General features: G+C 34.4%; 2 protein-coding genes across 2 annotated transcripts; both read left to right on the forward strand.

Moving 5' to 3' along the window:
* Positions 1-2088: 2088 nt before the first annotated feature.
* On the forward strand, positions 2089-3690 carry LOC133870864 (transcription factor RAX3-like). The gene is made up of 3 exons (XM_062308109.1): positions 2089-2405; positions 2491-2620; positions 2720-3690. Exons 1-3 carry the CDS (start codon positions 2270-2272, stop codon positions 3423-3425), a joined length of 972 nt encoding a protein of 323 aa, XP_062164093.1. The 5' UTR covers positions 2089-2269; the 3' UTR covers positions 3426-3690.
* Positions 3691-12096: 8406 nt separating this feature from the next.
* On the forward strand, positions 12097-14537 carry LOC133871239 (uncharacterized). The gene is made up of 3 exons (XM_062308638.1): positions 12097-12250; positions 13560-13976; positions 14121-14537. Exons 1-3 carry the CDS (start codon positions 12185-12187, stop codon positions 14316-14318), a joined length of 681 nt encoding a protein of 226 aa, XP_062164622.1. The 5' UTR covers positions 12097-12184; the 3' UTR covers positions 14319-14537.
* The last annotated feature ends 3 nt before the right edge of the window (positions 14538-14540 follow it).

Raw genomic sequence — 14540 nt, forward strand, 5'->3', positions numbered from 1 at the left:
CCTATTCAGCCTCTTAAATGCTCGATCTGCTTTTGAACCTAAAGCTCAGCCGTGATTGACTATCCATTGCTTTTCTGATACTAAATAGATTTTTTCTTCTTCTTCTTCTTTCTTCTTCTTTCTTCTTCTTTTTTTTTTTTTTTACAATTTAGTCATGTTTGTAATAAAGGAAAGTGCCGGATTAGCCAATTCCGTTACCTTAGCAGATGGCATAAAGAAAAATCACAACAATGAAATTGTTTGAAAAAAAAAAAAAAATTAACACGTAAGCAAAATTATCAAGGAACGAATTTAAAATTTGATTAGATGCTCCATTTATATGGGACTCCGGACTCCTTCAAACCAAAATATTTGCTTTTATTTTCTTACGTATCTCTATATAAGAGACGTGTAAATCTACTATTGAATCTGTAAAACAAGATTTTTTTTTAAAAAAAAAATCAAATATGGACAAAAGATATGTAGGAGAATAATACCAAACACATCTCTTAAAACAATTAGCATATTTTTTCAGAAAATGTTTGGTTCATTATCTTGCACAATTAATTAATGCTTGTCCATATTTGTACAAGAGATTTACGATTCCACTATTGAATGTATGAGACCACATGTGGGGTTTTACATATTTAATAGTGGATTTGCAAAAAGTACTTGTACAAGAAAATGACACCAAACATGTCTCATTTTTGCAACATAATTTTAACATCTAATTGAATCATTGGAGCTAGTTATACATGGAGTTCATTTAGATTTGAAAGTGAGTTAATTTGTAAAAATCTTGATTTCATTTTTGTAAAAAGATATGTTTGGTTTCATTATCTTATACGTCTCTTTTTAAATCTACTATTAAATATGTGGAATCTACATGTGAGTTTCATAGATTTAATGATAAATTTGCACACTTGTACGGAAATTGACAAATGTGTAGAAGAATAAAACCAAACATTTCTAGCTCTTACGTAAATATTCTCAATATGCTGAGTCAATGGTTGCAAATTGCCAAATTCCTCAATTTAAGGAGTAATGTAATTAAGGTAGGTCATCTTACAAAAATAAGATTGTTTAAAACTCATATGGAGGTATATATATATATATATATATATACACACATTTTTGCTCTTTTTATTTGTACCTTTTTCTTTCTAGAGATTTGTAATTTAAGATTTAGGATTTAGAATTTCCTAACCAGCATCTATTATACAAACTATAAAATATCGAATATAATTTCTTTTTATCTTAATATTTCGCGCTCCATTAAAAGCTAGAAAATACTCCTCAAGAAGCTTGTTCATTTAAAAAATAAAAAATAAATAAAATCGTTTCCTTCTATTTTTTTTTCCTTTACGTGGCAACAACATATTAGGGCCATATATATGGTCGTAGGTCAGGATATAAACACCTAGCTAGTTTCATAAACCATGACTCCGTACATTTATTATTCCTCAATTCTCATAGCATTCTTCTTCCCTTGTTGTTCATCATTTGGTCACCTACCGAAAAGGAAAATATCCCCTAGGCCCTAGCTAGTTTCCACATAATCGTTAGATCTGGTAGTGTTTTGTCTTTTCTCCTTCTAGAACTCTCTCCTTACCATCATTGATGTTCTTCTAAATTTCAACAACATATTAAGTTCTTCACCTATTCTTCATGAATTTGGGTTGATGTTACGTACTATATATATGTGCATTGAGTGAGACTCTCCCAATTAAACAAGAAAAAAAGAAAGAAAATAAAAAACAAGTGTTTGATAAGTGAGCTTTATGTTGTTCGTTCTTACGTACCGTATATATATATATGAAAACAAATATGATTGGTTGGACGGTGTAAAAACTGTAGACTAGTTAAGGATGTAAACCTCATCTAATAAGAAACGCTAATATGATCATAATATCGTGATAATATGAAATGCAGCTAGCGAATGGCATATCTCATGCACACGCGCGTACATATATAGTGTATAATGCTTTTGATATATGCGGTAGAATACGCCTCCACGGAAATCAACAGACCCTGATATTATTATCTTAATTGATTCCCGACTAAGAAGGACAAGAAGAAAACCCTGCCTCCTATTCTGGCATGCTTAATTTCTCGAATTTAATATACAACTTTTATGCCACACCCTTCTTAAAAAAATCAAATGGCTGTTCCGGAAACTGTCTATCTTCCAGCTTTCATAATCCTCTCTCTCTATCTCTCTTACAATTCTTGTTGGAATATTGTATAGAGAGAAGCCATAGCATCAAGCTCAAAGCAACACCAAGAGAATATGGGGAGAGCTCCTTGCTGTGACAAAGCAAACGTCAAGAAAGGCCCATGGTCGCCTGAAGAAGATGCCAAGCTCAAGTCATATATAGAGCAGCAAGGCACCGGTGGTAACTGGATAGCTTTACCACAAAAAATCGGTAATTAATTTCAACCTTAAACTCTTTCCCTTCTTTGTAATAGAAATATCTCATGCAATATATGAGCTTTTTGTTTCTGAATTAGGCCTCAAGAGATGTGGCAAGAGCTGCCGCCTTAGGTGGTTAAACTATCTCCGCCCAAATATCAAGCATGGAGGATTTTCAGAAGAGGAAGATAACATAATCTGTAGCCTCTATATTAGTATCGGAAGCAGGTTTTTCTATAGATATATATATGAAGTTATATATTTATCTAACAATTTGGGTGTTACAGAGATCATATATAAATATATATACACTACTGTCTTTTACAGGTGGTCTATTATTGCGGCACAATTACCCGGAAGAACCGACAATGATATAAAGAACTACTGGAACACAAGGCTGAAGAAGAAACTTCTTGGTAAGCAGAGAAAAGAACAGCAGGCAGCTCGTAGAGATAACAGCCTAAAGCAGGAGATGAAGAGATTGGTTCCTGATCATAACAACAACCAAAGCCCTTACTGGCCAGAGCTGCCTGTGCTGGCGGCGCCCATACCATATTCAAACCAAGAGCCTCGTTTTAACGACCATGCTTCCATCAGAAAATTGCTTATCAAACTTGGAGGGAAGTTTTCTGATGTTGATGATCTGCCAATCCATCAGTTCGAGAATGGTGTTTCCGCCGCCCAACAAATGTATGATCAGTCGGTCAATATGCCCTCTTCTTCTCCCATAGATGCGCTAAACAACAACAACACTGGCATTCAATTTGCTCAAGCCGCCCAGTCCTATGGGGATGGGGCAGAATTAAACATGCTGCAAGGGCAAAGCAGTACTACTTTTCCAGTAGAGCTTGAGGAAATCGTGTACAGCAATCCACAAGGGTTAGATGGGCTAGAATTCTTATGTGGGAACGACATGGCCGTCTACAATTGGGGCGAGATGAGCTCTCCGGTGTATCCTCCTCCGGCTTCCAACTATGTAGGTATGCAACAAGCATGTGATTTCGAAGAGTTGAGGTACTCCCGAGCAAATTAATTACTTGCTGTACATTAAGTATAAATTTGTAGCAATATTAGGGAAAGTAGTGTTAATTAGATTCTCGGAGAAAACCCTAGTAATAAACTCAGTACTTTTCATATCTATAGCTTTTATCAAGCTTTCTCTATCCAGGCTGATCACTAGCTATACTTGTCTACTATTTTGTGCGTGGTGAGCCCTCTTTGAACTGTATTTTTCAGTCTAAATTTCTGAGGTTACTATATATAATGGGGATTTGGAGCTTGTGCTCATAATTTGTTCATGAACGACTGATGATGCTTTTAGAATATTGTATTTGTTGTAACTGCTAGTTTAAATAAACATTTTTAGGAAAAATCTACTAATAATTGTACGTGTTTTCTCATACGTATGTAACACATTCTGTGTATAATTAAGGAAAATCCCAGGAGAATGGATTGATGACTTTGACATTTTGGCCACGACTTCCTAATTGAGCTTTTACAAGTTGAGACATATGGCTGCATTAATTTGTAGTATGTTCATGCCTTAGACTTCAACAAGACCCGTGAGAAGATGCCATCATTCCTAATTAAGTCATGTATCTTCAAGAATAAGCTCATTTAGTTTAGTAGCATTCGTGAATCTTCCAAGCAAAAAAAATGATATTATAGGCAAGTTAATTTCTTGTTTATGCAGAGGATAGACAGGTTTCGATCGAGTGGATGAAAGCGGAAAGTACATAAGCCAAATTGTATTTTTTGTTCTTTTTTTCCCATTAGCCATTGTAGAAAAATTAAATGCTAATTCATCTCCCAATGCCAGCTTTATGTGATTATTTTATCATAAGCTAAGCAGGCAAATCCGAAAACACTTTGGTTTTGTCTAGCCTTGTGTTCCTATTTCTACATCTTGTTCATCACTAACATAGATATTATCTTAGGTCAAGATATTTTTCTGGTAATAATCATTTGAACGGGTGATGCAAATGAACAAAAAATTAATTCGAATTTGCATTTCTCATTTATCAGGTTTCTAATTTGTTTTTCTTAGAGAGTTTGCTTAAGGGTGTTCACCCATATTTAGTTCTTGGGCTGATTTCTAGCTTTCTTGTAATTTGGAGTTCCCCTTCGCTACTGTCATCAAAGCTGCAGTTCCTTGTTGAGTTTATTCTAAATACCCATCATCACAATTGCAGAATGTTGAAAGAATTAAGTAGTTCCTCTTTTCAATGCACTAATTTAAGCATAGGTACTCGTCCCGAGCATGTAGGCAACCTTTAAACTCAGAACAAGTACTCAAGTTACCAATCTGCTGTTTTACATGTTTATCAGGCATAGTAGCTTTCATCAATAAGTCAACCTTTCTAAGGAATTTAATGGTTTCTTTTTGTTTTTCTACCCTTTTTTCCAATTTTTTTTTTTTTTTTAACGAATGTCTTTGTGGTGTGACTTGTCCTAATTAACTTATATATGTATTCAATCGGCCAAGTACTTCAATGTCGAGCTTTAAGCATCATACTCTACCCTATATATATAAACCTACGTTCAGTTTCTAAGCATGCATGTCATACTTAATTTTCACTGCAAATTTTGGAAATTGATGCAGTGTGGTGGATCGCAAAATCAAACAACATAAGACTAACAACTCTTTTCAAAATCAAGAACAAAATTAAGGAATTAAGACAAAATAAGAGAAAAATCAAACCTTGGAGTATTTCTTATCGAAAATTGAAGAAAATATGACATAAACTGCAGCCTTAGCCGTCCTTACTGAGTTTATATAAGTTTTTCTTTTTAGCAGTTCGATCATAACCCATTCATACATTGCAAGATCAGTAACCAAAAACCATTTCATCAAGCGAAGATTGTTAGCTGAGTTGCTCATTTTTCTATATATATATATATATAGAAACCAAAACATGACAAGTGTCATATATATATATATATATATATATATATATATATATATAGAGAGAGAGAGAGAGAGAGAGAGAGAGAGAGAGAGAGAGAGAGAGAGAGAGAGAGAGAGAGAGAGAGAGAGAGAATTAGATTATGTCTAAGGGGTTTAATTCGTTTTTTTTTTTTTTCCTTCTTAAAAAAATAGGCAACAGTGATAGAGTAATCTCTGAAAAACATAGTAAAACAAAAGAACACGATTCCCGCCCGCTAGGGTTTTTCTTTGAAGATTTCTATAAATTTAGTGTCGTTAACGACTTCTCGTCGATATATTTTATTCGCTCAATGCAAAGCTGGATTTGCATTTTGCTGTTTACTAAAACATCTGATCATCGTACGTGTTATAAACTTAATTCAGACAAGAGCATGAGGAGAATGGCTTACACAGACTGACAGATATGAGACAAATGAAAGTTAAAAATTAAGAAATTAAATAGATCTAGAGCAGGGTTTCAATCTAATAGCAATTTCATTAAAGCTCGATCTCATGTTTGATTCATTTGAGTTGAATCACTACTTTTTCCATATTTTAATCTTATAAAAAAAAGAATGAATTTAGTCGTTTAATTAATATTTTAACGCTCTAATTCACGTGTAGCTAGGTTCAAACTCTTTTTTTAACAAGCGAGGTTCATCGACATATGAAATATTTAACTAAAAATAAAGAATAAATCTGTGGTGACTTTTTGAACCTAAGAAATTGGTTTATACGTACCATGTTAAATCACAATTATCTCTAAATTTTAAACCGAAAGATAATAATTAATAATTATATTTAAGAGGCCGGCGCATGAGACCATAAAAGATACAAATTAAGCATGGTTTTATATTTCTTGACTAATTAAGCATTAATATGTTGAGAGAAAAACTTCAAAAGCCATCAAAATGTTTGATACTGACTTCTACCTAACGATCGCTAATTAATTATATAACTATCAATTGTCAACGTGGTTGCATGTGATCATGAGCTCCAGGGTTTCTTCGTCACATTTGGTTTCAATCAACATCACAAATAGAAGCTTTTATTATTGTGTAGATTAATTATTGTTGTTTAATCAGCACATCTCCAACTACAACTTTTCTCATTTAAGCCTTCTTCCAACTCGACCACTACGTATTTCCTGTTTCGATCAGTAGCTTGGTATCTCAGCATAGTTAATTAAGCTCTAATTATTCCATTAATCATTCAAAATCTTCCTGTCTTTCTCGTACAAGTTTGCTACGTTACGTTCGTACTACGTACCAGCATTCCTTTTTGATCATCTGACTGATCCCAGTTAATCTGTGTTTGGTTTTGGAAAATTAATTGGAAGAGAAAACAGACAATTAGTGATTCTAATTGTCACTTGATTGTTTACTCTACACAAATGAAAAGCCTAGCTAACCAATAGCAGTGGCCCCCGGCCCCTCGGTTGCTCATAAATTAATGAGGGAAGAGAATCTAATTCATGACTTCCTACCACAAGAGTTAATACTGCTAGCGTCCGAGCTTGCCAACCTGTTGACATTGTTGGAACGTAGGCAGGAAGCCTAGGGTTCAAAGGTTTTGCGGAGAAATCAAGTGCAGGCGTGTATCACTTGCACATAATATAGATATTTTTCCATATGAAGGCATAAAAGTCTAGTTGAGCTGATTTAAGCTTTACAAAGTCCCAAACCTCTATGTTAGTGACGACTTAATTGGTTGCTTATGTTTCTTAGGAAGGTCAAAGAAGATATATGGCGCATGTCTTACATATGCATGCATGGGCTCATCCCTTGGCTAACAACAAGTACAATAGTTGATTACAGTTGTAATACTTTAGATCAAAAGATGTCCTTTGTGTTGACTATCCGTTGTTTGGTAAGTTATGGTCATGATTTGTTAGAATTGGTTGACTTATTCTCAAATTGGATGGTGTTTTTGTCAAGTGATTCCAAAAGTGGGTCCCCTTTGCTAAACCTACTCTCAAATTCAAGTTATAAGAGAAGAACAATATGATATATCGATAAGATGATAGCTATGGTACAAGCTTTGTTTTATAACCCTTTTTCTTTTTTCTTTTCAAAACAAAACTATTAGCAAACAACACAAAATACTCAAAATTATTTTCATATTTATGTCATATCAAAACACTTTTTCAAATAAAAAACAAAAACTCTTTCTAAAAAGCATTAACAAATAAATGGAGTCGATCCGTCGACTACATATTTTGTTGGTACAAGCACCTTCAATGACCTTAAGCCTCCTTTTTGGGGTGGAGAACCAAGAAAGAAGAGATGTAAGAGGGTGGCCGGTTGTGGACTCGACATAACCCCTCCGATGTGCAAGTCAGTATTTGGAAAGTAGGGAGAAATCAAGGTAGAGTACTTTCAAGGCATACGTGCAGGGTGAGAGCCCCTTTGGTCCCTTTTATAAGCCCCCGTCTCTTGCCCTCCCTCCTAGGGTTTTAGGGCCTCCCACTAGGCACCAGTAATTTGTTACTGTCGTAAAGATTCCCCCCTAATTAAGTTTGTTAAGAGGGTTGGGCTTGTTAGAAGAGCGCATGCATGGATGGGGTGTAAGGTGTGAATAGTCTGTTAGCCAAGCTGATAGGGCCTCTGATCAATTGCTAGGGGCTGCATTTCGGAAACAATGCGTCCATGCTGTTAGATGAGTTAGCGGGGTCCCCGATCGACTGCTGAGGGCTACCTTTAGGAGACCGTGGGTTCAAGACCATGTTGGTTTGTCTGGGCCATGATCCAGTGGGCCCTTCGAGTTTTTTAAGTAGACCATCGGCCTAATAGGCCCTTGGCTCATGGCGGCCGACCTTCCTAGTTATTTCTGGTGGGTGGCCTTTCTCAAAGGGGTTGTGGTAGGCAGTTGAGCCCTCCATACCTCAATGATAATCAATTACATGTGGAAGAGAAAATATGTGCATATATATATATATATATGTGTGTGTGTGTGTGTGTGTGTGTGTGTGTGTGTGTGTGTGTGTGTGTGTGTGTGTGTGTGTGTGTGTGTGTGTGTGTGTGTGTGTGTGTGTGTGTGTGTGTGCGCGTGTGATCTGTGTTGCTTTTTTTAAAAAAAAAAAATGTTAAACAGTAGCAGCAATATGTATATCTCTCTGCAAGCAATGTGTTCATGAAACAACATGCATAACGTACACTTGTATATACCTCGGTGTTATGTAAGGCAAGTGATTTTGAGAGCGTGTAAGCATTGTTTTGGTTCTGATTATATAGCAAAGAATGATAGTTGCATGGAGCCATTTGTGACTAATTCATATGTGTAGAAATTTGTGGAGAATATAAAATATGAGAATTACAGCGGAAGCAAGAAAGAGAAAAGAGACAGAATTTTAGGATAAGTACATGTGATTTTACTTCTCATTTTAATAAACATTGCACGTGTTGAGCCTCACTTATTATGTGAAAGTTTGAGACTACATGTGAAAAGAAATATGAAAGTATTAATTAAATAATTAAATTTACTCTTTATTATATGCTTAAACTTTTGAAATAAATGGTGATTTAACAATATAAATCCTTTAATTTAATGAAATAGAAGACATATAAAATGGTAGGAAAGAATGCATACTGTTAATGTTTACTACATGCATGTCAATGTTTAAGCATGGATTGTTTTTTGCTTGAAATTGTTGTGGACTATCTTCTTAATTAAGTGACTTCTAGAATCCTCTTAGTAATTTAGGGTACGTTCATGACATGTACGTAGTAACGTCATGAGAGAGCTATCCATACATAAACGTAAACGATCGATCACGTACGTGGTCCAGTCTTTGGAGATATCCTACGGGAAGGAAATTAAGAGAAACCCTAGGCCCTGTTTGTTATGTATTTTAGGGGATATTTGATTTTTATTTTTAGAAGTATTTTTAGAAGTATTTTGTACCTTTGCATGGGTTAATTGTTAATATTTTTATTTTGAAAAAAAAAATAGAAAACAAAAATTTTATTTAATAAACGAAGCCCTAGCCTCTCACGAGCTTTGGTAAGTAACAAGTTGATGAATAAGTAAATCAATAATGTATTCGAATATATTTCCGGTTGATTAAAGAAAAGGGTTAATTAATTAAGTCTATGCATGTTACTCGCAGTCTAGGGCTCGGAAACTTCATTACGAAAAAAAACTTTGTATTGCACTTATCTTCAGTACTGTCATTTCCACTACATACACACAAAAATAAATAAAAAATTAAAAAAATTGTAGCCAAATTACTACAGTTCTGACATTATTCATGCATGCTTTCTTAATACTAGGAGGAAGACAGATAACCTATTTTGAATCTTTGATGGGTATATTGATATGAAGATTTAATTACCTCCAATGTGGAATAGTTTATTGGGCACTTTCACACATCTTTTTCTGATCAAACAACCGAATATATAATATATGAACATATATATTCTTTAGATGGGTACAGCAACTACATGCTCATCTGCTCATATAGATGCCCTAATTAAGATATATAGTCTGCTCGATCAGTAGCATATATATATATATATATATATATATATATATATATATATATATATATATATATATATATATATATATATATGCGGATGATACAACAAGCTCCAGCAAATGAAGGAGACAGGTCTGAGATTATTGATTCTAAAAAAAAAACAATTATAAAATAAATTAATTACAGAAGACAGAGCGCTAGAAAGATAAAATAAAAAATAAAAAGCAACCTCATAAGTCATAACTAATTTCTCCCTGTAAAGGAAGGAGAGAATATCCCTCTCAAAGAAGAAGCAGAACGGAAAAGGGTGTAAAGAAAAAACCAAGATTTCAAACTTGACTTACTGAGCCACATTCCGTCAACTTGGTGACGATAATAAGCACCAAAAAGCATCCGTATTTGAGGCCTTTGGCAGGGAGACGGCCCTTATCCTTGACAAAAGCCAAACGACGACTTCATTTCCTACTTTTTCTTTTTATAATGTTATACGAAGCCCCTTGATCTTTGTTTATTTAATGACAATGACACTCACTAACACAAGAAATTCTTTTAGTTTTGTCGATGACACTCACTTTAACACAAGAAATTCTTTTCGTTTTGTCCTGCCTAGTTAATTTATACCCTAGCTAATTACAGGCTTAAACTTATCAGAATACGCATGGAAGAACATGTTAAGAATGTACTGCGGAATAATGAGTTTTAATATTCCCAATTATACCGTTTTTGAAAACTACAAGATAGCCGTCGGTGTAATTGTTTTATTTTGTCAGAAAGTAAGATATATAAGGGAGAATTACAGTTCATGGAATATATTTTGTTGCATGTTATATATATATATATATATATATATATATTTATATATTGTTTATTTGTCTCATTTATTTGGTTTTTTTTGTAATTTAATTTTATATTTGCTAGACGGTGTACGGATACATGTAGCTAGCATTCCCCCCACAACGATGATATTATTAAGAAATTGAAAAGGATGAGATGATTGAGATCCCAAACAGGGTTCATGATATAGCTAATGTGAATTTTCTTGAGAAAATCGAAAGAAAAGCCTACACAATATTATATATGTATACATTCATGAAACTGGCCAATGATGGGATATCGATCATGCGACAGTTGAACAGTTCTATTCTTGGGAGCAAGCTTTTGCGTATATACTATATAGCGGGCTAAGATGGTAATGGTGTGTTTGGTTCGAATAAAAAGTTTAATAATATTAATAATTTACTTTTTTTTAAAAATAAATTATATTTTATTTAATTTTTTAAAATTTTATCTCACAAAGTCAAACCTCGTAATTCGAACAGTGAATTAGAATAATATTCGGATTTTAACACCCAAACGGATCAAAGCAGTACATTAGTATATATGAGCTTATAATTTTTCTCCATTTGTGTACTCAACTCGTTTGGCCCAAATTGCTCATTCACAAAATAGTAATAATAATAATAATAAAAGAAATTCGCCTCTATATTTTTTAAGCTATGTGACAAGCTTGGAAGTGTTTTTTTTTATAATTAAAATAGTAGTAATGTTATATACTAGATTTTTTTATCTCACAATTATTTCACAATGTTGATAGTTAATATGACTGTCTTACGTACTGATTCAAAAGTTTGTTAGAACTATCATGTCAGTATTGTGAAATAATTGTAGGCCATTTAGAATCAAACCTATAAGCAATTGAACTGTTCCATATCCAAACATTAGGCCGGTTAGAATCAAACTTCAAAGTTCTAAAGGTTTGATTTTATTTTTTAGGATATGCTTTGTTAAGGTAAATGATGACGGTCCACACAGCTTCGAAATGTAATGGCCGTAATTTCAGCAGGTTTGGTCCATTATTGTATGATGCACAGAATACCTAAATTCTTTATCTAGTTGGCAGACTGTTTGCGGCACATAGTTTAGCTAAGGCAGCAGTTAAACAAGTCATTGATGTAATTTATATGGATAAAATTCTTAATTGTATTTGTGATATTGTTTTATTAGAGCAATTTATTATTTTTAATAAAATTGAATAAAGTAAGAATTCTTCTGTCAAAAAAAAAATTAAAAAAAAAATGTTATGGGAATATTTTCCTCCAAATAATAAACAACTTTACGGAGCGGTAATTGGGGTCCAAAGCACGCCTTGAGAGGTGTCGCGCACCACAGTGCGGCCTTCTCTGGTTGGATCCGAGTTTGGTAATGGCTTATAATCTTTAGGGCTTTAATGTTTACTGGGCCCCCATGATCAGGCCCAGTACCCTGAAAAAGAAAGAATCTTGCTGACCCAAAAACTTTAGATAATAAACCCTTGAGAGAGAGAGAGAGAGAGAGAGTGAGCGAGAGAGAGACAGAGAGAGTGATGAAGAAGCAGCGGAGGTGAAAGATGAAGAAAGTGGCATCAATGGGTCTTCCGGCATCGACAATATTTCCGTCAACTTCGAAGTTCCGGGTACGCTCCATTTGGACCATCCCTTCTTATGGAAAACTCTGTGTGTGTGTTTGTGGGTTTTCTTATTCTTCTTTTTTTGGGGGGGGGTTGCTTCTGACCCTTTTGGAAATGGAGCTGCATCTTTCGTTCAGATGGTTGTGAGTGTGGAATGCCCAATTTTATTCGAATCCCCAATAGATTGGAATTTGAGTCTGAGCTGCGCGTTGTCACGTCTCACACATTTGCATTTCTGTTAGGTTTTAGTTGATAAGTTGCTTTATCTTTCTCCAAGTTTTAACATTTAGTTTTAACATGCATATGCAGTTCATAAATTTGGAAAATGGGGGTTTAGAATGTTCAGCTACAGAAATTTGTGGTTGATAGTGTTGGGAGCTTTTAATTAGTAGAACGTACAAATGAATAATTTTCTTTGTAGATTGGTACATTCTACTTGCAAGTTTATATATCTATATATATATAAAAGAAGAAGAATAATAAAAAGTCAGCAGATAGAGAAATTGTAAATAGAATACACATGGAAATGCTTGGTCACAGCCTAATCGCTTTATAAGTTCAAATTGTCTTCCCTCCTTTGGCATTCTTTCTGTAATTTTCAAGAAGTTTTCGCATTTTCTGGTATAATATGTGTAGTGTAGCAAAGGATGCATAACTTGTGCAGCTTTTAGTTCCTGGATTAGTAGCAACATAATGCATCAATTTGAAGCCGAGCTTGCTTTGGTGAGCTGGTTAATACCTCGTCTTAGCATTTGTTGTTACTCTTTTGTGTTTGAGTTGCTCTTTGTTTCTTGAATATTCAGAAACTATGGTCATCATTTATGGATCTATCATGCATGAATTGTAAAGTGACTGCATGCTTCCCTTCATCCTTCCAAATTGATGTTCAATTACAATATTATGACTTTTGGATATATTAGCCGAGTGCCAATGATTTTCCATTCTTCCCCATCTAAACTAGTAGGGTCGCAATCAAATGTCCATTCGGATTTGACTCAGAATCCACTTACATTATATTGAACGGCTTGCAACTTAATTTCTATGGTTCTCACATGTTTGCCCCCTCCCTTCTATTACCCATACAAAAATTTAAGGTGTTTTTAATGGTTTTTAAAACTGTCTTTTGGTTTTGGATTGAAAAAGTGCTTTGATATGTTATAAATGTGAGAATTGTTTTTTGGTAAGCTCCACATTTCAAAAGTGTTTTGTATTTTGAATTGTTTGTTAATGGTTTTGAGAGAAAAAAAAAAAAATTTTGAATACATAAAAGTATTTTTAAAACCGTGACCAAGCGAAGCATTTCCCCTTTGTGCAGATTAAGAATTTCCAAGGCCAACCCTTTGAACTCCGAAGGTCCTTGAGACTATGTGCACATCGCCAAACCTCCCCCACATGTTCTATGAAAGTATCAATGGCAGAGTTCGGTGAACCAAAGAAGGTCAATATGCAGATCAGTATTTTGAGGGAAAAGTTATGGGAAGCCATCCCTGACTCAGTCAAAGAAATTCCATGGAAGAAAGCAGAGAAAATACTGATTGAGCGGTTACTTTTCCTGGGACAGAAGGCATTAAAGTGGACACTTATTATTCTATTTGTTTTTAGCTCCTTATCGGATGTCATATTTTCCATCTCAAGAAACCAAGAACTGATGATTCCGCTTGGTCTCTTTGTTGGCTGCTTGATGACTGATTTCTTGAAAGAGATATCACGGGAACTGTTTCGCAACTCAGAGGTATATTTTTCTATGCATTCTTCATTTCTTCCTGTTTGTTTTCAATCTCTTTATCTGTATATAATCTTGAGTTAATTTCTTCTTCTTTTGTTATTTTATATACGTTTTATCTTCATGTATATGCAACGTTGATTTCTGCAACAGGAGAAAGGTTTGAACTGGCAATTTATGGGCATCGGTTGCTTCTTAGTGCTTATTAAGTTTCTCTCTGCAAATCTCTTGATACGAGCAAGGTTGTTTGTTTTACTTGTTGCAAACGGTGGGTTGATGCAACTTTTGTGGCTGTGGAGAAGCTTACCAGAAGAGAGAGAGAGAGATAAAAGCAACGGACAAAGATCTTAATCCAAGAGCTTTATTCAGAGAACCAAGTTTTGGAATTATCTAGTGTACTATTTTTCCCTTGAGAAGTGGCTTAGACCATTTTCTCTTTATTAGTTTTGATTCTGGCCCGTGATTTGTACATGTATCGGCTGGGGTTGTACAAGAGGGACCGTGTTAAAGAACAAATAAAGTGCTCCATTTGTTAAAAAAATTTGTTTTCTGTCTTTTTGTTTTATGTCATAT

Source organism: Alnus glutinosa, chromosome 6 (genome assembly GCF_958979055.1).
Source record: "Alnus glutinosa chromosome 6, dhAlnGlut1.1, whole genome shotgun sequence".
Classification (NCBI taxonomy): Eukaryota; Viridiplantae; Streptophyta; class Magnoliopsida; order Fagales; family Betulaceae; genus Alnus; species Alnus glutinosa.